Source organism: Thermobia domestica, chromosome 17 (genome assembly GCF_964235325.1).
Source record: "Thermobia domestica chromosome 17, izTheDome1.hap1.1, whole genome shotgun sequence".
Lineage (NCBI taxonomy): Eukaryota > Metazoa > Arthropoda > Insecta > Zygentoma > Lepismatidae > Thermobia > Thermobia domestica.
Genome location: NC_137470.1, coordinates 179,037,959 through 179,060,372, shown reverse-complemented (window position 1 = coordinate 179,060,372; position 22,414 = coordinate 179,037,959). Strand labels below are relative to the sequence as shown.

The following is a 22,414-nucleotide window of genomic DNA, read 5'->3' as shown; positions in this document are numbered from 1 at the left end:
ATGCTTATAGGTGTCCGTGGTTTTTCTAGGGGTACTCCCGTTTCCTCCCACATTATCTTTCCACCGATACTTCCATCAAAGCTCACTTACCTTAATCATTCGTCTCGCTTGGGCTAAATCGTGGGACGTTAAACTAAAAGATTAGGCAGCTAAATAGCAGTAGTTTGAATGTTTTGTACCTTGCCAGCTTTGTAGAAAATTAACATTTGAATATATAGTTTTTTTTTCTCCATACTCACTTTGACACTTCCTGTGGTTACCGCTAAAATGAAGTATGTTATCAGATGCTGCCACTACGAATATGTGAAGTTCTGAGCAAGTTGTGATACATCTTTTAGTTTTAAAGAGATAACACGGTAAATACAAATAGACGTTTCCAAGTGCACAAGTGTCTCCTTCAGTGGCATTATTACGTAATATCTTAAAAACGGATATTTCACACGCAAAAAATATGTACCCAGTTCCATTGTTTGCTCATTGCAAAAAAATGAAGTACATTTTTTTAGCAAAACATTCATATCAGTTTCAATGTTCATTTACAAAACAACATACAGTGATTTTGCACAAGGATAATTTATTGATTTTTTTTTTTTTTGCCTTGGAGAAAGATCAAGACAAGGTGTAATGTCGAAGAGAGCTCTTGGAGGGATGTTCCCACCTTGAAAAAGATAATATCTACGAATATGTCATTAATCTGTAGAAACTGGTCATAATATTTATATTGTATCTAACAAAGATTATTTTCCTCTAGAAAAGTGGTTCTCGATCTTCTTTACCTTGTAGACCCCTTCGGGAATACGTCACACTTCCCCTCCTTGAAACTCGTTGGTTTGACATCTTCAATAATTTCAGATGCAGTATTAAATTTCGAAATCTTCAGTAATAATAATAATAATAATAATAATAATAATAATAATAATAATAATAATAATAATAATAATAATAATAATAATAATAATAATAATAATAATATGACACGGACCTTTAACAATCACTTAGAAGACAGTAACACGGATAAAGACAAACAACTTGGGTCATGAAAACTAGGATCTTTACTGAAACAGTACGATTTATGATGGCCGTCCAGGATCGAATGATACCAACCCAAAACTACTGCAAATACATGCTGAAGCAAGACATACTGGATGAAAAATGCAGAAGATGCGCAGATACATCAGAAATAATTGAACACATCACTGGCTCATACCATATAATGGCTCCGACAGACTATCTGAAAAGACAGCATAATCTACCAAAAAGTTTTTTGGCACATAACATGAAATCAACCACCCATTCTAAGCCATACTATAAATACCAGCCAATTTCAGTACTTGAAAACGATAGGCCTACATATAAATTCTAATGAGATCTAAAAATCAGAACAGATGTAACGCTACATGCAAACAGACTCGGCATCACTATTTATCAATAGAGCAAAGGACTAAGAAGGGACCTTTAGATATAGCAGTACCTCATGTACAACATTCAGCACGGAAATTAGTAAATACAAATGTCAGAAAGTTACAGTAACATCAACCATTATCTCAATTACTGCAATTGTCCCTAAAAAGTACTGTGACACAATTTGAACAGAAAAACGCAGAAAAAGTCTCCTAACAAACCTACAAAAATATAGATTTGTTAGGATGCCAGGTCGAGATTGCTTTGGTTTTGTTTTCACACGGCGTTCTGTCTTCTTTGAACTATCACATCCACGAACCCACATTAGACACATCCATGACATCATCATCACATGTTTCTCTCAACTGGCAATGAATTTCAAGCAGTGTAATGAATTTGAAACGAATGATTACACCACGCTGTTCTTGTAGTGAAAATGTCGCCATTTTACGAGTATCATAAGTATCGAAAACAGTCATTACTCCCACCGCTACCACCAGAGTTGTCTGTACCGTACGGTGTTGCCATCTCTGTTACGCATTGACAACAAGTGCTCGCGTATTTTAAAATAAACAGCACGTTTCTACCTGTTATAACTTGAATGCACCTCGTAGCAGGACTATGCAGTACAAAATATCATGAAGTGTTGGTACTGTAGCCAATTATCAATAAAAGTTGTAAATAAGGAGAAAGTGAGTAATCGTGGTTATATGGTCCATGAAAATGTCTGTAGGTTTCAACCTCTCACGACAGTCACGGTTATTATACACTCTTGTTTCAAGCACATAAAGAATAATTCGTATTTATTATAGACTTACACACTTTCAGAAATAAGTTCAGGCATGTCTGTGAAGAAAGAATCTGATTGACAGTTTTTAATACCCTTGGTATTATCATAGGCCAACAATTTGTATTATAAGAAGTTTTAATGTCTATTAGTATTTTGTGACTAGTCTATAGCACAATTTGTCCGATAGATTTAATGTTTCAAAAGTAAAACTCAAAAAAAGAGTGAACGAGATCCATAATTTTGTTTGATCAATTCTAACTATTTCTTAACTTTATGTAAAACCACATGAACTGACATAAATTAAAGTTTTACTTCCATTTGACGTGGAAAGTTGAAATTTGCCATGATTGTATCTTTCCAAGACTAACCGACAGGAAAATTGGCAAAAGTTAATATTTTTAATTTTTACAGGGTCTATATGAGGGATGGTGAATTTCCTTATATTATTTAAATGTTTTTTTTATTTTATTTTTTTTACTTATAATCTCATGTTTTAGATACTTGGAATTGGAATAAAAACTTGAAATTCGACATGTTTGTACGTTTTTGTTAGCATTACCTAAGTAAATCAGTAAAAATTAAAAAATCCAACTTTAGAGTGGTTTTATGGGGAACTGAAAAATCGTCCCCATGTTATTTATATTGGACATTTTTTACACCCCAAAATTATAGGGCACTTCCTGAATGGCTACAATTATTAAATTTGACACGACTGTATCTTTTGGAGACTAACAGGCAAGAAAATTGTCAGAAGTGAATAGTTTAAGTTTTATGGGGTCTAAAGGGAGGATGAAGAAATTCTCCATATCACTTAAATGGGCTTTTTTTCTTCACCTATAATTTCATATTTTAGGTACTGGGAATTCGAGCAGAAACTTGAAATTTGGTATAGTTGTGGGTTCTTTAAATCACCAAAAATAAAAAATCCAAATTTAGAATGCTTTTAGGGGGAGCTGAAAAATCTTTCCCATGTTAATTATATGGGATGTCTTCTACACTCCAAACGGTTTAGGCACTTCCGGCAGGGTTATAATGATGAAATTTGGCATGATTGTAGCCTTCCAGGACTAACCGGCTGAAAAATTGCCAAAAGTGAATATTTTTAATTTTTAAGGGGTCTAAATGACGATGAAAAAATTCCATGTTATTTAAATGGGCATTTCCTTGGGATGCTAAATCTTATCTTTTAGAGAGTTGAAATAGGAAAAGGAATTTGAAATTCCATAGAATTGTGGGTTTAAGAGGTGCAAGGCCACAGGCCGAGCAAAGGCGTGAGTGAAGTCCCCAGCTGGGCAAATTCAGGAAATATGAAGAGCAAGTGCACGAAATTCACTGTTGATGCAAAGGCAGAAACATAAGATATGCGAGGCCGTAGGTTGACCAAATGCGGGGGCCAAAGGCTAGTCTATTTCATAAAATTGAAAGTGGCTATGTTTGTGACTCTCTTGAACCCCCTGACCGATCTCCATCAAATTTTTAACATAAATGAGATTCTGGCCTAGGAGTGTTTCTGTATATTCATTTGACGATAGAACTTGGGGAAGGGGGAGGAAGGAAAGATAAAAAATAAATAAAACTTAAGAACTCTAGAGCCAAACGCCCAATCTCAATCAAATTTTTAAAATAGATGAGGTTTGGGCCTGGATTTTTTAAATGATTTTTTTTTATGATTTCACTTTGACGAAGAAACGTAGGGGTGAAGAAGGAGGGGGAGATATGTAAAAATGAATATAAATAAAAAAAATAAAAGTGACTAGGTTTGTGACTTCATAACTTTTGAACCATTCGACCGATCTCAATCAAATTTTCATCATAGATGAGGTTCAGGACTGTAATTATTTTCTTTAAATTACCTTGAGAGTACAACCTAGATGAGGGGGGAGGGGAGATATAAATAAAAATGAATAAAAAATATAACTCCTGGACCATCCAACCGATTTCGATCATATTTTCAACATATATGAGGTTCGGGCCTGGTACTTTTTTTAATCATTTTACTTTGACATTACAACCTACGAGAGGGGGAGGGCAGATATGTGTACAAAAAAAAATGAAAGTGTCTTTGTGACTTTATCACTCTTGAACCACCCGAACGATGTCAATCCAATTTTCAACATAGGTGACGTTCGAACCTGGGGTGTGTTTCACCATATCGCTTTGACGATAGTATTTAGAGAAGGGAGAATGGACGGGGAGATATATAAAAATAAATAAAACTTAGTAACTCTTGTACCACCCAACCGATCTCGATCAAAGTTTCAACATAGACGAGGTTCGGATTGAGATTATTTTTGTCATATCATTTTGTCAGTATAACTTAGGGAAGGGGAGAGGAAAGTACAGAAAAATAAATAAAACTTAATAACCAACTGGTATCGATCAAATTTTCAACATAGATTAGGTTCGGACCTGAGAGGATTTTTGTCGTATCAATTTGACGGTATCAATTTGAGGAGCAACAGGAGGGACATTTAGAAATGTTTGAAAATGACCGATATTAGTGTCGAATCTATTGTTTTCTGGTCACTGAGATGAACAGTGACACTTCCGATGCTGTTTAAATCCAACTTCAGCCCCGCAGTTTGAGGGAGGAGGAGGAGTGATATATAAAAACGATTTAAAAATTACCAATATTAGTGTCGAATCCATAGTTTCTGTGGTCACTGAGTTGAACAGTGACACTTCCGATCCCGTTTAGTCCAAATTCATCCCCGCAACTTGATACAGGAGACAGGTACATAAAATGATCAAAAATGACCTATGTTAGTGTCGAATCCATAGTTTTCGGGGTCGTTGACATGAACAGTGACTCTTCCGGTCCAAATTCAGCCCCGCAACTTGGGAGAGGGGGAGATATAAAAATTATCGAAATTACCAATATCCTTATCGAATCCATAATTTTCGGTGTGGCTGCGATGAACAATGACACTGCCGGTGCCGAGGCTCTCAACGCGAAAGAAGAGAGGGAGAAGATATACAAAAATAATTGAAATTGACCGATATTAGAGAGTGCTTTAGAAATAGTAAAAAGTGGTTGACTAACGGAATATATTACTCTATTTCTTAGTTTATCCCAGTGAAACAGGTAATCGATGCTAGTATTGAAATAAAAAAAATCAGTAAGTTAACTATAAACGCTCGATAGTAATCATTACATAGTACTAAACACGTTGAGCGGTGCTGCGATTTGTTTTTCGTGGAGCCGCTATTTTGTAGGTGAAAAAATTGAAAATAACAATGTTATTGGGCCTTTAGCACAAAATCCTTCGAAAGGGACATATCGATTTCTTTTTAAAGGGGAAGTTTCACCAAGATCGGACCAACGGCTTCCTAGGAAAGTAATGAGACACAGTAGAAATGTAGGTCCCATGAGACCTACGCAAAGCGTTCAGAAAGGTAACTGCACGTACCATGAAGCCTACGCGGCTGCGTTAACAAAGGTGACTCTAGATTCCATGTGGCTACGAGGTGCGTTAAGAAAGGTAATTGTAGATGCCATGAGATCTATGTGGCGCATTAAGGAAAGTAACTGTAAGTCGCATGAGACCTACGCGGTGCGTTAAGAAAGGTAACTGTAGGTCTCATGAGGCATACGCGACGTGTTAAGAAACGTAACTGTAGGTACCATAAGGCCTACGAAGCGAGATAAGAAAAACTTTTATACTAAGTTTTGAAAAAATCCACCAACAATCCTCCGTTTACTGAAAAGAGTACGATACTTGAAAGTCTGCCGCACACAGTTCTGATCTATTATAATTTTAATATACTCTAATGTTATATTTTTAATTTTAAAAGAACAATCTCTTTTTTAAAATGACATTCGTACTATTAATGACATTCTGTGCAACACTAAGCAATGGAAAGGTAAGACTGTGACTTAGTGGTAGAGTGCTTACCTTTGGTGCTTGAGGTCCCAGGTTCGATCCTTGGTCAAGAAAATTTATGGTGAAAAAATTTTCTTGGGTTTACTCGGGGGTACTCCCACATTCTCATTCCACCAAATATTCCTCTTAGTAATTGAAGTCCAAAAAACTAATTAACTAACTTTATGGTCTAGGGAACCCGGAGGTTCAATGCTCTTAAATGCTCATGTTCACAAAAGCTCTCCATTGACTTCTATCCTTAGCCAACTGGATTCAGTTTCTATTTTGTATTCCTATTTCTCAGATATTTCATCTTAATATTGTCCTCTCATCTGTGTCTAGGTTTCCCTATAATGGTCGTTTTCGGATTGGATTTCCAGTTAAAACCTTGAAAGCGTTTCTACATTCTTCCATTTCGTCTACATGACCTGTCCACCTGAGCCTCGTTAGATTTGATGACCCTTCGGTACTGAATATGGAAATACCGCAAAATAAAGGACTCAATAAGTATCAGTGCATGTATGTTTAGAAGTTATATGGACGCTCTAAGCCTAACTCTATAGTACGAAACGTAATTAATAGATATGAAAGCCAGGGGTGGATCCAGGACGGACTTCTGGGAGGGGGCAGCGGGGCGCGGACAAAATCCAAGCGGAAAAAATCCAAGAGGACAAAATCCAAGCGGAAAAATTCCAAGAGGACAAAATCCAAGCGGACGAAATCCAAGAGGACAAAATCCAACCTAATTCTGGCAAGGTAGACAAAATCCAAGCGGATAAAATCCATGGAACAGTATTATGTGCGTAGCTATGGGATGTGCCTGTGAACACTAATTAAATTGTATGTTTGTTTTTTTCTTCAATACATTGTACAAATACATTGTAAAAGTATGTATTTGCATCTCAATTTTATTATATATAATACATTTAAGACACTCGGCATATTGTTGTAAGACCATTTATTGGAGAATTTTATTTCCATCCTTATGAGGTGGCATACAGAAGTCTTAATTTGTTTGTTGGTAGTGCTTTATGAATATTTTTTAAAACATAATTCTGATATACTGATCAAATTTTCGTCAGAAATGATCAAAATGTGAAATATGTACTGTAGTTGTAGAATGCTGAGTTTTTTGTACTTCTTGTGATTCCCGTAGGCCTATATATTCTAAATAAGTAAAATATAGATGTACACTCATGTCCAAAATGATTGTCGCATATCTATAACTGTCTTCTTGTAAGAGTATAATTTGATAATGATTTTGCAGGATACTTTTAATACTGGTATTAAGTGTATAATCGGAAAATGTACATTTGCGGTAAATTTCATAGGAAAAGAATTTTATAAATACAAAAATTAGAATGAGTAAAACAAAACGTTGCTAAATGGATCAGAAAGTTCCATTTTCATTTTATTGTTCTTATTTACTGCTCTTTTGACATGAAATTTGCCACATAGATGTCTTTGCCGATTATACAGATCCTAACATTATAAGAAATACCGGACGAATTCATTATCAAATTATATTCTTACAACAACATATTTATAGACATGCGACAATAATTTTGGACATGAGTGTACCTATAAAGATCAAAATGTGAATATGGTAATGGTAGAATGCTGTTTTTTTTTTACCCTGTAGCCATCCACCATTTATTATGTTTAAATGTTATTGTTTTTTTAAAATAATGTAATAATGCGTGTGAATTAAATAATGTAAACGTGTTATCTAGAAAATCGAAATGTGAAAATGTGTCTAGACAAACTAAATGAAAATGTATATGTTATTGGTTATTTTGAAAGTATAACTGATGTAAATACTCTGAGGGTAGAGAAGTAAATTTGTTTTTATCCAAATTATATCTTTTTTAATTTTACTTATACTTTAATTCTCAACAAATAGAATAGAATTAAGTGTACTCTTTTTAAGACTGGGCTGCTTTGCTGTTATTTGTTATCTCTGATTTAGCAAGACAGTGCTTTCATTATCTTGTTGATTTATGTGAGTATACTCTTTTTAGTCAAAATATTTCTGATCACCCTAAATTGGATCCACCTGGGCATGTCCTAGCAGTAGCCAGAATATTTTATGAGTAATTAAAGCTCATTTTCACTCTTATTGTGATAATCTTACATGTTTTATTGGATTTTCAGTTATTTAAAAGTAAATGAAATATTACTTCAATAAATTGAAGAATTACAGATAAAAATTTAGAATGCATGACAATTGAAGAAAGAAACAAACATACAATATAATTAGGGTATTCACAGGCACATAACACAGCTACACAAATGATACTGTTGCTTGGATTTTATCCGCCTTGCCATAATTTAGCTTGGATTTTGTCCTCTTGGATTTTGTACACTTGGATTTTGTCCTCTTGAATTTTGTCCGCTTGGATTTTGTCCTACACTCGGGGGGGGGGGGGGGGCAGCGGATTGTAATACTGATACTTACAGCTACATTTAAGAACTCCAAAATCTGGGATGAGTTTTGTTTATATATAAAATAAGGAAGTTTCCTTTTCTGGATCCGCCCCTGATGCAGGCTTTCTCATATTTGATCTCAGTTTAAGCAATTTGCCCCTTCTCTCTCTTTATAGTAACTAATATTGCCACAGTCACATTGTTGACATACTAACAATATGTATATAGTTATCTTATTTTAGTCATGTTTGCATGAAACTTATCGAACTTTACAGCCCTAATTAAGAAATTATTGTAATAGTGCAGCATTGTTCCTAGAACTCTAATTATACAAATTTATGTTCCATACCAATATTAAAAAAAAAAAATCATAACAATTGTCATTGTATAGATCATACTAAAAAACACACACACACTTACCTAGTTTTATGAACTTAAATTGAATATTATGTGAAGGGAAATGTTCTGAATTGCATCATCAGTCACAAAAACGTGATTGTGATTGTGTCTCTTATTTAATAATCGTAGGAGGGAATTAAGAAACAAAACATTGTTTGTTGTAAATGAATTAATATGATAAATATAACTCTTTAGAGAATTGTCAATTCAAAGTGAAATTGGGAAAGTACATTTGTACTACACTGTAAAAGAATGGAGGGAAAAATACGTTCTTGTTTCGCTAATAGTATTGTGTATGGCCGATCGCGTGTCTGGTGTTCTTGCGTACATCCAGCCAGCTTAATTGTTTCAGGCACGGGTGGTCAAGCTTTACATCTATATATGAAGTTTGATCTTGATTAAAACTATGCAGTTTCACAGGGTGTCGCCCTTCTAGCGGCCGTGATTCGAGGCCTTGGTGAACATAAGTATCCCTCAGTCAGCAATTTGGTGTTGTCAGTTGTTGCACTACCTCGAAACCATGTGGAAGCATTGGGTGAGTACGTGCGATAGACAGTGAACCCTCTCTTGAGGCGTGAGTTCATATGGCATTGTTGTTTGTGATGTGTTTGTGAGTGTTCCATGATAGTGTGACTTATGTGCCCTTTTCTTGTAGTCAATAAAAGTGAATAATTGTGAGTTTTGGAGTTAAGGCGACATTGAGCAGAGCCGTCTTAATCCTTTATATAATTAATCAGAAATTTGCCGAAGATCAACTTTGATATGTTCTGTTTACTGATATTCATACTTGTGTGGTTCTTTAAGATATGTACAATATCACAAAATTTCTTTTAAATCATGTGCTCTTAAAACAAATATGATTTACTTATTCTATGACATTTGTTTAGAATCATGTGCATCTTTTCTAACTTAAATCAAGGAGAAAAATATTTTACCATTATTGAATAATAACTCAATTAAGTTCATAAGCACCGTAATTACAACTTTGTTGAACGTTACTGATTTAAAGTAAAATAATTTCATTGTATACAATTAACCAAGACACACACACGTTCAAACAGCTATCATATGTTTGTGTTGATAATTGTGTTTATAAACAACCACAATATATATATATATATATATATATATATATATATATATATATATATATATATATATTTGAAACGAAATTGCACTGAAATTATGGAATGTGCGTACTTTTTATTAATGATTGTGGTGATTAATGTGTCACAGATGACAGTTGTGTGGAAATTGTGCAGAAACCAATACTAGCATATATGATTATAAATTTTTAAGAAAACTGAAAAAATATCAAATACAGGAGACTGTTACTTTTCAGGCAACAATCTGTTATGTTGTCTGGCTAGATGTGTAAACAGAATATTACTTAGTCACTTCGTAAATTTATAAAATATTTTATATTGTTACAGGTTTTTAATTTAAATATAATATTTTTTGAAACCAAGATATTTTCAAGAAACATAATTGAAGTAGCAAATTTTAGAAACAACATGAAAACTTAAGTTGCGTTAATAATTATTAAACACTTGGTACAATCAAAAGTAACTCTAGAATATTTTAATATCTCCGTCTTAATGTCAAGGTTGCAGTTGATTTTTTTGATACTTGACAGCTGCAAGAAATGACTCAAGGCGACACAATTAAAATTCCATTAACAATTAAAGCTGTCAAAACAAATAGAAACTTTGCAACTTTTGCATTGTTCTTTTTTTTTCTAGTATACAAAAGATAAGATTAGTCAATTCTTTGTATAGAATCATCAATTAAGGCTAGAAATATGTTAAAAGAACAACTGGCATTGCTTTATAAACACACTTGGAACTAATGTTGCACTACATATCAAATCTTTTCCTGGAAATATTCTCCATCCTTATTGATTGTTTGTTTGGGACTTAGGGATCTTTTTAGCACCGAAACCATAAGTGATATGAATCTATTGTTTAACTTTTTATTTAAATCACGTCTACTGACATCGTGAATCAGACTCAGGGCTTCCGTGCCAAAGGCTAAAGTAGTTGTATTCAGCTACAACAGAAGAAAAAGTTTAGTATAAATACTTTTATAGTATCTAATTATGATTTTTTCCTGCAGATTATGTACAAACTAGTTAACCCTTTTCTTGACAATGTATCCTTTGGGATATATAATGCTTTTGAATATTTTTGGGTTACTTTGTGACTACCTATTCTTGGCAATGTATCCTATGAGACACACTATGTCACAGCCTTCTCTAAATAAAACATAAAACTAAAATGTGCAATTATGTCTTATTTTACAACTATTTGACACGGAAATCGCATGCAGTATTTTTTTCTGAGCAACGCAAGTCTTGCCAAGAAAAGGGTTAAAAGCCACTTAAGTGGAAAAAGTTCTGTTTTCACAACAACAACAACAACAGCAAATGTCGTGTTTAAAAGTTTACAAAATACTATACCTACTGTCATAAAACAATCAATTGATAACTGTCTACAACCTTTAAACAGCCAATCAACAGCACCTACAAAAACACATCCACACAAAATAAGTATGGTAGACCTAACACTACATGAGGAGTTCAGGACAGAAAATAACTAAGTGAGAGTGCGCTCACTTCTGGTATTAAGGGTCCAAGTCATGTGAATTTGTGGGAACAACTTTGTGCGCATGTGTCTTCTTGGTGTTCTCCTGTTTTCTCTCACATTCTATGTAAACTTTTTCTTTTATTTTCTTTTTTCTTTCTTTCTTTTTCTTTCTTTTTACAATCCACCCCTTTCATTGTAATCTACGGAAAATCTTATTTGCACTTTAGTCTCGCACTTCTAGAAGCACTTCTTGCTGTTAAAGTCGTTACCGCACGTGTCTTTAGTGCACCTGATACCGGGTTCGTTTCCCGGTTCGAGAGAACAAAATTTTAATTTCACATGATTCACTTTTATTACACACCCGTCTCTTTTAGCATATAAGGAATAATCATGCAAAGTAAAACTAAAATAATTCATTTCCGAAATTGGTATACTATATCTTCCACTGAGAAAGTTTGATTTTTATGCTTCACAAAATCAGAATTTTCCTCATAATCTGAATGTTGACCGATTAATTTGTTTATCTAACCTTGCACATATAAATGTTTCCGTCTTTGTCTCCACATTTGAATCTCTCTCTCTCTCTCTCTCTCTCTCTCTCTGTCTGTCTGTCTGTCTGTCTCTCTTCTCAATGTCGTCCGCCACGAACTTACATGACTGAGGAACAAATCTTATATTCCTAGTACCAGATGTAAGCATTCGACGAATAGGCAATCGTAAGTCTCTATGAGCCGTATGCAGAATCATTTTGACGTATGATTAGCTTAATACTAAGGGTTTGACTAAGGAATGGTTATCAAAAGTGTATTCAGAGTCTCTGATTAGGATGTAGAAGTTGACGAAGTTAATGACATGTGACTAATTAATCTAGAGCAGAGGGGTACCCTTTTAGCCACGGTTTAGCCTGTGCAACACATTTCGGATTTCGGATTTCATGTATTTTCATGTTTACAGACTAAGCATGCGCACATCTTCTTTTCCGTAGTTGTCACATTTATTTTTCTTACCCGATGCATTGATGTTATATTAATTAATCGTACCCAAATCAACTTTTTAGTTGTATTCAAAGTAGACTCTGAATACCAAAAAGTACACATTCCTTAGAATAGAGCTAGTATGCCACCGAGTAGTCGGTGACTAACAATTGATTAACGAATTGTCTCTGAATACCGCCCTATAGGTTTCTTGTTAGTAAGCTGCGGATATTTAGTCACTTCAAACATGAAACATACGAAAGTCATTGAGAAAGTAATGCCCCCAAGGTGATACGTTTATTAGTTTGAGAGATAGCACCGATACAGGTATGAGTGGAAAGCATGCAATATCAGCTACAACTAGTGTCATAATTTTTCAGCATAATCCCCATTACAGGCGACCGCGACACACTTGTTCCAACGCGAAACAAGGTTTTTCATGCCGGTGACGAAGAATTGTGGTGGGTACTGGTGACACCATTACCGAACTACTGCCTCCATCTCCGCGTCACAATTGTAGCGTTTGCCCTTATGTCTGGGGAAGAGCCAAAAGTCATAGGGCTCAAGATCCGGACTATAGGAAGAATAAGGCAGAATGTCAACAAACGCTTTGCCAGCCGATTGGACAATTTTATTTATTTATTTGTGGTGGAGGAGAGGAGGTTTGGCGCTGTTCCATAGACCGACGCTCCGTTTCCGGGTCTTAATGGTGTATCCACGATTCGTCGTCAATGATGAATGTTCCTGGGGCACAACCTTCCGCAGTCAGAAATTCAATGCTGTTTCAGCCGGACGACACCACTAGATGCCACGGATTGCTACATTACTTTAGAACGAGAAGAGATAGGAAGGTGAAACAAGTGGCATTCTACAGTCTCAACATCGGCGCATTAATGTTAAACAGTACAGAATGTTTGCAGTACTATTGGTCAAGTAGTGGGCTTGGAGCCATTACTTTCTGAATCACCATCGTAGACAAAAATAGGCATATAAAATAGCCAAAATGGACAAAATATACCTCAAATCAAGAACGACATGAGCACTTGAACACACATTTCTTTCAGTAAGTTCTAAATACATGAGTTCAGATGAGTTCATCTCTGAATGGGAGAAATGTATTACGTCACAGGAGCAATGAAATGAGATGGCTACTTTTGAAAATCTGTATCTTTACCGAAATAACATTGTAAAATGTAACGTAGTTTTGGGGAAAGTTCACACATCTTCATGGCGTAATACCTTACATCTGATTTCCAACACTACACATCTATTAGCCTCAACTATCAGGTGTTAATGATGTTAAGTCGGAACTGCTGCGACTGATATCCCTTGCAACTTGGGGACACTACCCTAGTAGCAAGAAAGCTTTCGGCTAGTTGGCGTGTGCTTGGCTTTTGGCTTTCTACGCTTGTACTTGAAATGCATGCCTTCATATAATCTGCCTTTTGTTGTACTTGGAAGCGATGCTTTAGACCCTTCGTAGAGCGTCATAGCATCACTGGCCGTTCATTGGCTATTGACTTACAACCAGCGTAAAACGCTTACCTCAAGCTTGAATGGAACACTGAGTACAAGGTTGCCCCCATGTAACTTCGTTATTGGTATCCAGCTTACGGCATCCTTGCCGGTTTCCCAATTGCCCGTTTGACCGACTTGCAACTCAAGCTTACAGCAAGCGGTTTGCAAGTTGTCTCTCCTACTAGGGTACGTTTGTTTTATCTTAGCTCACTTCCCGCCAATGCACTTCGTTGGCCCTTAAACTGTTTTCTGCTAGCAATCACGTGAATGTTTTAATCCAATAGGCGCCTTATTGGTTTTGTCGTGTAGATGACGTTAACGTAGTTGTCAGTCAGCCCATCAAGGTCACGAGTGAAATTGTAGCCTATGACAGGGCAGAACTTGAATCTTCTTAATATTCTTGTCAGCATTGGTTTAAGGAATTGGTTAAACAGGAATTGGTTTAAGTTCCTGTTCATCAACATGTATTGTTATACATAGTCTAGTGATGGAACGAGATGATTGGGGACGGCGGTGGCTCAGTGGTAGAGCGTTCACCTCTGGTGCTTGGGGTCCCGGGTTCGATTCCAGCCCCCGCCAAGTGAACTTTGTGGTGGACAAACACCGTGTGCGTGGGTTTTCTCGGGGTTCTCCCGTTTCCTCCCACTTTCTTCAGTCCCCCGATTCATTCATTACTCATCATCACCGTCTCCTTTAGTTTAACCGGCATAACCGTGGGATGTAAAACTCAAAGATTTTGTTTCATTTTCTTATCAGCAATTCGAAAATATTGAATTGGCAAAAGATGAAACGAAGACATTGAACGTACAGAAAGGGGATAAGTGCCTTTCAAATTATTATTTTCAGAATTGTTGTTTAACGTCATATCTTTCGAAAATGAAATGAAAAATGAAATATTTAAGTTTTCCGTCTAACAGTAATGTCGGATAGGAAGAACGAGATGATGGAGATGAGAATGAATGACATGGTGAAATGAAGAAAGTGGGAGGAAACAAAAGAAAACTGAGAAAACTCCCACACACGGTATGTGTCACCACGAAGCTAACTTGGTGCGAGCTGATATCGAACCAAAGACCCCATGCACCAGAGGTGGTGAACGCTCTACCGCTGAGCCACCGCCGTCCCCAATCATCTCGTTCCATCACTAGACTATGTATAACAATACATGTTGATGAACAGGAACTTAAACCAATCGGAGTTTGGTACTCACACATAGATTTACAGAAGCTCCAAGTGGAATAGAACCGGGACCACGCGCTCTAAAACCACTTGGTTACAAAGCAGGAGCGTCATTTCAGATTTTGCTTGGGGGGGGGGCAAAACCCCTCGATATAAGTAAAATTTAGCGTTTCTCACTCATTTACTACTACTCTATTGATAAACTCTATATAAATCTCAAACTCAGGGGGGGCAAATGCCCCTCCCTGCCCCCCCTAAATGACGCCCCTGTTACAAAGTAGCATTACTGTTTGAAAGTTTTCCATAAAGTTCAATTTACTTTACTTTTGTTTTAGTTTGGATTCCGGCACAAGAGTTAGTCCATGTACTAAACCACGAAAAGACTCAGATAAAAAAGTGGTTCTTAAGACAGCGATGTACAGGTTTCAAATAGTTTATAGAACTGTCATACAGGTGGCGTTGTTATAAACTAAAAATATCTTCAAAACAAAACAGACGACGATGATGCGCTATTCGGCGCTCCGTGAATTGTAACCACAAAGATAACACATGAAAATCATGTAATCTTCAGTGCTGCCAACTTACTAGAACAGAAATGGTTGGAATTTCAAAACTTGCTTTCTTTACGGGAAACCCTGTCTCTGATTTCAATTTTCATGCAGGAAACACGAAATCAGAAACAGGGGCACCATAGCAAAGTAATAGAACGCTCATCTATAATGTGAGAGGATATTGGCTCAGTCTCAAGCCAAGTAAGTTTGTAGTGCAAAACATCGTGTTCATGTGTTTTCTCGAGGTTTTCTGTTTTCTTCAACATTCTCATAACACTAATGCTTTCGTAACAATCCTCTTTCATTAATCATTCGTATCACGTAGTCCACAGCGCTACGTTAGACTATATATTTCATTTTCGACATTAGAGGTGGCAGTTTTTGGTAAAGTTAGCTAGAAATAACATGGTGAATGTGAATGCGCTGACCACACATCACCTAAAAAAAACTTTTGAATATCTCTACCTCTTTGTGTGTACTAGCTGCAGTGACTTTAGCTTTATCCTTATTAATATAGAACAGAGCGTATGCGTGTCTGTCTGGATAGAAAGATTTTTGCATAGAAATGAGCCACCACTTTATATATATAGGGTGTTTAAAAACAACGCCGACAACGTTTGGGAGATGATTCCTGATACCAAGATAAGACAAAAAGTATAGATCAACCTGGGTGCACAAATGCTTCCTTTCGGAGTTATAGGCTGCCGACATCATAAAAAAAAAATGAACTTTAATGGTCCATAGGACCAAAACTATGGGACCTACCGTAGTCGGGTCAAGACTTTACTTAGGAACTACTATGTTCCGTATCCAAAAATCCATGTTTCAAAATCCTGCGTTACTTCCGCAACAGTTTTTTATAGAGGGAATTTGGCTACGGGCATATAATTTGAAGTACTCACAATCTATCTCTATAAAAATGTTGCGGAAGTACCGAAGGATTCTGAAACATGGATATTTGGATAGGGCACATAGTAGTTCCTAAATAAAGTCTTGACCCGACTGCGGTAGCTCCCGTAGCTTTGGAGCTATGGATATTTAAAGTTCCATTTTTCATGATTTCGGCAGCCTATAACTCCGAAAGGAAGTATTTAGGCACCCATGTTGGTCTATACTTTTTGTCTTATCTTGGTGTCAGGAATCACTTCCCAAACGTTGTCGGTGTTGTTTTGAAACACCCTGTATATATATTACCAACTCGTGCACTAAGCCATTTCTTCGTGATTTTCGATATTCGGGGAAAAGTGCGGATGTCAGACGTTCTGCAGGATTAAAAAGTATAGAGAATTTCAGATGTCCCTGAAATTAGACAACCCAAACCACTCTATTGTGTTGTAGATCCCGTATCGTTCAGGAGAATTCTGCTAATCCACATATATAAAAATGAAAGTCACTATGTTTGTGACTTAGTAAGTTGGGAACCACTCGACTGATCTCGATCAAATTTTCAACATAGATGAGATTCGGACCTGGAATTGTTGTTATCATTTCACTTTGACGGTTCAACTTAGAGGAGGGGAAATGGAAAGATATATAAAAATGATGGAAAATGACCGCTATTAGTGTCGAATCCATACTTTTGGGGGTCGCTGAGATGAACAGTGACATTTTCGATGCCGTTTAATTCCAAATTCATTCTCCGTTAATACTCCTAACGAGGGATGGTGAATGTAAAAATAATTGAATGCGATCGATATTAGTGTCGATTTCATAGTTTTTGGGGTCCCTAAGTTAATTGGTGACAGTTTTGGTGCCCTTTATATCCAAAATGAAACGTATTCTACCCATGCAAAGAGCGGAAATTCTGCTAGTAATGAATACATGTAAATTGCAAGTGTTCTGCACTGTGTGACCAGAAACTTCAATATAATACATTATTTAAAAAAAAAAAACTGTTTACTCGTGATATATCACGAGTAATTATTATTTACAGTAAAAGTATTACCAAACAAGTGACTTTATTAGATACTGTTCTGTAATTAGCTAAATTATGTCTTTATGAAAAGAACGCTATTATTATTTTGCCTAATCAATTTCGGTTTCTTATAATGAAGGAGAAAAGTTTAACCTACTTTTACTCTATACATGTGAGTAGCACACGCGTATGTATTCTTATATGCATTGCATGCATTGCACTTTGTAATTAATAATGCATATGCTGTTAAACGTGCATGTAATAATGATGTTCCTCCGTTTTCATAACATTGTACACATAATTATTAACTGAAAACATGTGCTTGAAATATATCCTGTTTTGTTTTCCACATTGATGAGTCACATGTAGATCAAGCTCCCATGTAATGGCAACAGGTGCACACTCAGAAATTTTTGTTGAGAGTGGTCCAAGGTTTGGGGTTCCAATAATAAAAAATAGTATGTTTATGTAGTATCGAGAAACTGTTCTGCAGCAGCCCCCCCCCAAAAAAAACGTAAGTATTTTTTAAATACTGATACTTATATTCTCACGAAAAATCGTAAATTTCGTTTGTTTTTATCAGAAAGGAAATAGGCCTAGTAAGGTCAATTTTTTTAAACTTTATATTAAGCATTTCTAAACAAATATATATAGTTTTATTAAGAAATTGTACAAATATGTGTCAAGTTACGAGGTTTTTTTTGGGGGGGGGGGCTTGGGACCCATGGGCCCCCATGGGTGCGCTCCTCAATGGCAACAATTTTACATGCATCTTCTTTTATTAATATTTTGATCACAATACATTCAACGATAATCATGCCTGATGTTCTATATGGTTGCGAAACATGGTCGCTTACTCTGAGGGAAGAAATAGACTGAAAGTATTTGAGAACAAAATCCTAAGATGAATATTCGGACTCAAGAGAAACGGGAATGGGGAATGGCGGAAACTTCAAAACGAGGAACTGCATAATTTATACGGTTTACTCAACATTATTAGGGACATCAAGTCTAGGAGGTTTAGGTGGGCAGGTCATGTAGCTAGCATGGAAGAAAGTAGAAACGCCTTAAAAGTCTTGACTGGAAGACCAATCGGAAAACGACCATTAGGAAGACCTAGACGTAGATGGGAGAACAATATTAAGATGGATCTTGCAGAAATAGGAATACAAAGTAGAAACTGAATCCAATTGTCTGAGGATAGAAGTCAGTGGAGAGCTTTTTTGAACGCGTCATTGAACCTCCATATTCCATAGGCCATAGAATTAGTTACTTAGTTATACGTTCACATTGTATCATAATAGCGTTGTACAGAGATATCTTACCAGCATTTTTCAATAATTATGAGTACATGATAGTTAAATCTGAAATGTACTTATTTTTTTCTTTAACCTTTTACATATTAAAGAAAGTGACCAACGTCGCATGTACGAAAATATTTGTTTCAACCCCCATTAGACCACTACAGGACATTGACATGGCAAAATGGTGTTAAGATAATATTCGTTGGACGTCTGCCATTGAATTATTCTAGAGTAGCAGGGGTAGAAACAAATCAGGTGCGATCAAGGCATTACGTGATGTAATTCGCTTTATTCAGGCGGAATCAGGATTGCCAACCATGCGATAATTTATCATGATATATGACAATTTAAGCCTTAATGCTAAGTGCAATAAGGCCGTTGCGGTAGTAGGTGAATATCTGATAATTTTAGAACACAAGCTTTTTTTGTAGTTTTCCAATCTGAAAATAAATTGCAGACGTGCATTAAATAATTATAAAAATACACACACACACACTGAGGTTTTTAACAGTCATTCTTGCTAAAAATAACTCAATAATGATTTGAGAATTAGCAAATGACAACCCTGCATCATTTTTTTAAAATTTCAATTACGGTTACGAGGGATTCGAAATGTTCTTCTTCAGAGTAACGTTAACAAGGATAAAGAAAAGAGTGGCGAGGACAGTCACTCCGATTCGGAGATCGAAACTGAAGATTACTAGATAAGTTCATTATATAAAGGTAACCAAGGAAGTTCTGTCGGTTTTTGTGGAGATCTGTGTTCAATTGGCCCCCACACCGTGAGTTGAATGCGAATGGAGATAAGGCGAAGGTCAGTTGTTGGTGTGAGTATATACAGCATACTGCCTGGTAGAGGCAGTTCAGTTACACCGTGAACTTGCATAAGGACAGAGTGAACATGGGATCTCCTCAGAGCGTCAAAAGGGCGTGTATGCTGTACGAGTTCAAACTGGGACCAAACGCCGTCGCAACGGGACGGAAGATATGCCAGGCATTTGCTGAGGGTGTGGTGACTACGCGGACATTACAGCAGAAGTTGAAAAAATTTAAGGACGATGACGAAACACCCGAAGATAACATGAATTCCCTGCTTTTAGTCGGCATTGAATATGATTTTCGTCTGTTAATACTGATCCTAGATATTTGAAAGTATCCACTTTATCAAAAGTATTATTTATTATTTTACCGCATTTATTATTTGCTGTATTACGGTCCCGACACACTTCCATGTATTTACTAGTTTTCTCTGCATTTATTCTAAACCCATGTCCCTGCAAGCGTATAATAAGATCTCTGCATTTCTTTCTATTGTTCTCCTGTCATCCCCTATTAAATTTACATCATCAGCATATGCCATAACCTGGTGGATACCATTCAACTCTAGGCCCTGGTTGTTAACTTTGATTTTCTTTATAGCGTATTCCAGGACAAAGTTGGATAATAATGGCGACAACGCATCTCCTTGTTTCAGGCAATTTTCGACTTGAAAGCTCGTGGACAAAAATTTTCCTATCCGGAATTTACATTGAGATTCATTTAAACATATCTTAATTAATCTAATTAGCTTTCTCGGTATTCCAAGTTCTGTAAGGACGTTGTATAATGTTTCTCTCCTAACTGAGTCGTAAGCCTTTCTAAAATCAATAAATAGTTGATGTACCGGGGTATTGTATTCCCACTTCTTTTCGAGTATTTGACGAATAGTAAGTATTTGGTCGATAGTTGATCGATTTCGTTTAAATCTGCACTGATAATCTCCAATAATTTCATCTGCGTTAAGGGTCAATCTTGCTAATAAAATATTTGAAAGGATTGTATAGGATGTTGACAGAAGAGAAATGCCTCGATAATTATTACAGTCAGTTTTGTTGCCTTTCTTGTGAATTGGAACAATGATTGATTCTTTCCACTCTTGTGGCAATTCTTCCTTGTTCCAAACAAGGAGAATGGGTTTGTGTATCTTGTTCCACAATTTTCGCCTCCAGCTAAAACTAACTCAGCCAGAATTTCGGAAGACCAGCACGTGTACAAAATGAAGATCTTCAGGCATCAATTGAGACGAACAATGGCCAGACACGTAATGAACTAGAACTACAATTCAGTGTGAGTGGAGAAACCATTCGGCAGCACCTTCATCAACTTGGGAAGCACTACAAGTTGAATCGATGGGTCCTATATGATTTGCCTCCGGGCCAGAAGGCAATACGAACAGACACCTGTGTTTCTTTGCTGCCTCGTCTGAGGAAGGAGCCATTTCTGTACAGGGTGTTGACATATGATGAAAAGTGGGTTATGTACGAAGTTCCATGGCGCCATCATCATTGGTTAGCTTCCCATAAACCGGTTCCTGAATAGCCAAAACTAGCAGTACGCCAGAAAAATATCATCATGTGTGCTTGGTGGGCAGCTCGCGGCATCGTGCATCGCAAACTGCTAGCAGCCGGTCAGAGCATCAATGCAACTGTGTACTATCAGCAGTTGAGCCATGTTCAAGAAAAACTCAAAACTCTAGAGCCAGCACTTCTAAATAGCAAAGCGGTCCTCCTGTTACAGGACAACGCTAAGCCCCACGTGGTTAGGATGACTCGGGACACCATTCTACACCTTGAATATGAAACTTTATTGCATCTGTCATACTCCCCGGACATTACACCGTCCGATTATCACCTGTTCCATTCCTTGAACAATCACCTTAGAGGACGCCAGTTCAAATCCCTGGTAGAGGTGCGAAATTCACTTGATACCTTCTTCGCTTCATGGCCCACCAATTTCTACTCCGATGGAATCTGTGGCCTTCCAGAACGTTAGCAAAGGGTCGTCGATGCTGATGGGTACTATTTTTGATCTTCCAGTTACATCTTATGTGACATATCAATTCGAAGATGGTAGGTGAAAAAGCGATTGAATTTTCTTGGTTAACTTCATATATTTGAATGGTTAAGCTAGACAAACCTCGGTTGCTAGCTGTAGAGTTGATTTGTCAATATATGGCACACGGAGCTTTCTGTTACTGCAACCGAACATTACTTGGTTACTTAATCCTTGTGTATTACCGTGAAAATATAGCATAGAGCATACCGTGGGATCCCTTAGAAATCCCAATTTAAAATAAGTAACTGTTGGTGTTTTTTACAAAACATTTATACTGATACATTTTAAAACAATACTTCAATACATTGCACTCTAACTCAGGCTGTCATCTTTGATGTCATTGACGTCATCGTCACCCAAAATAGATAATAAATAATTGATTACCTCGTCACCAGGCAACAGGCGCAACTACAACACAAAATAGTCAAGTCATTTGCTCGGGATTGCTGATTGAATAATGGGCATTAGGCCTTTGGAACTACAGACTTTGTTACTCACAAGCACTTCAAAAATTCAAGTAGCTTTCAAGTTATCTCTCACTTCAAATAGTAACCTTAAAGAGACACGGTCACAAACAATGTAGTGTAATGTTGAAAACTTTCTTTTTCTACACACCCAACTTACTTTATTAAGT

The 22,414-nt window shown here is 36.5% G+C and overlaps 2 protein-coding genes across 3 annotated transcripts in view; one reads left to right on the top strand and one right to left on the bottom strand.

The window, feature by feature from the left end:
• Positions 1–22,414, bottom strand: part of LOC145674520 (retinol dehydrogenase 11-like) — a 180,577-nt gene that overhangs the window by 68,656 nt on the left and 89,507 nt on the right. The gene's annotated exons all lie outside the window — the stretch shown is intronic.
• The window catches only part of LOC145674521 (uncharacterized), a 67,278-nt gene continuing 54,161 nt past the window's right edge, over positions 9,298–22,414 (top strand). The window contains exon 1 of the mRNA XM_081744676.1: positions 9,298–9,415. Within this exon, the coding sequence (XP_081600802.1) occupies positions 9,401–9,415 (15 nt within the window). The 5' untranslated portion in view covers positions 9,298–9,400. The remainder of the gene's footprint in view (positions 9,416–22,414) is intronic.